The sequence below is a fragment of the Galeopterus variegatus genome, unplaced genomic scaffold (assembly GCF_000696425.1).
Source record: "Galeopterus variegatus unplaced genomic scaffold, G_variegatus-3.0.2 Scaffold3830, whole genome shotgun sequence".
NCBI lineage: Eukaryota > Metazoa > Chordata > Mammalia > Dermoptera > Cynocephalidae > Galeopterus > Galeopterus variegatus.
Window position 1 is genome coordinate 118,244 of NW_007729941.1, and position 1,378 is coordinate 119,621.

General features: G+C 51.5%; 1 protein-coding gene across 1 annotated transcript in view; it reads right to left on the reverse strand.

Annotated features, from left to right (window-relative positions):
* Nucleotides 1–1,378, reverse strand: part of COL6A3 (collagen, type VI, alpha 3) — a 97,265-nt gene that overhangs the window by 30,806 nt on the left and 65,081 nt on the right. Inside the window, exon 23 of the mRNA XM_008586105.1 lies at nucleotides 517–552. Within this exon, the coding sequence (XP_008584327.1) occupies nucleotides 517–552 (36 nt within the window). The remainder of the gene's footprint in view (nucleotides 1–516; nucleotides 553–1,378) is intronic.

Sequence of the window (1,378 nt, forward strand, 5' to 3'; positions counted from 1 at the left end):
AGTGAGCGGGAACCGGTCTGTACGTGGGATCCGAACCCTCGGGCGGGAGCGCCGCCACGCTCCTCAAGCGGACCACTATCCAGTGCGCCACCGGGCCGGCCCCCTCATCCTTTCCTTTAAGAGATAAGGATATTTTAGACCTAAACCTGTCTTGCATAAGCAAGAAGATCAAGACTCCAAAAAGCTGTGGCTTGTTGATGGCCACATAGGCAGGCACGGAGTGGGAGAGGGACGCCCAGGACCCACCTCCTCAGACATCTCCCTTCATGTCACCCCTGCACTCTGCTGGGAGTCATGGTCACAAGACCCCATAAAAGAGGCCGGGTTTAAGGAGATGGTGGGCAAGGTGGGAGCTGCTGTTTGAGCTGCAAAAGCCTTGCAGAGAGCAGCCTAAGCAGAGAGCAGTTTTTCATTCCTGGGCAAGATTACCTCCAAACCCTTTGACAGAAATTGCTTGGGACACTCTGTAAGTGACCTTGTGATTACAGGAAAGAGATGCCAACCCTGGAGGCTTACCTTAGCTCCTGGTGGTCCCCTTCGGCCATAGCCGCCCTGTGGAAGAAGCCACACAGACTGTCAGGGGCGACCAGATGCTGGGCACGGAGCCCGGGATCCTGAGACTTAACCCAAGCATCCTCCTGATGTTCAGGGCGCCTCCCCACACGCTTTGCACCAGAAACCAGAAATGAAGCCTGGTCAGCCCCAGGAAACTCGCATACAGACACCCTTCCTCCACCTCATCTCGGTGCAGTTTTGCTTCCTTTCCATTCCTGTTAATCACCCAGATGGAAGTTTTGAGAATTACTTTAAGACCTGCCAAGCAAAATAATGACTTCTCCTGGCTGTACAGTCCCAGCCAATTTCAAATAAGGAATGTGAAGTGGGGATGTCAACCTGTCTGTTTTTCTTCCATTTTCCTAACTGGAGTGAGAAGTAATGAAATACATTAATTATAATGGAAGGGAGTCCCAAATCCTCCAAATTATTCTGGCCAAATACAACACACACTCAGTCAAGTAAAGTATCCAAAATGCACACATGTGAACCTAAACGTCTCCTGCACTTAGGTTGGACTCATGACTTGGCCACATCTTCCTGGATGCTCCAGAGGTGACCCTTAGTCCAAATGTGGGCTTGCATCACAAGTAATCCATTAATTCCCACCTCGTGATTGCTTCCTCTGCAGTGAAAAGGACTGGGGTGGGACTACACAAATGTCCTGGTTGGTTAGGGGTTGGTGCTCTGGAGACTGGCATGTGCCAGCTCTGTTGCAGGACTTGGCCTATCTGCTGCATTAACCCCAAAACCGCATTCTCCACTCCCAGTGGACCAGCCCAGTGATCTCCTGGGGTGCCCATTTGCCATTATCCACTGTAGC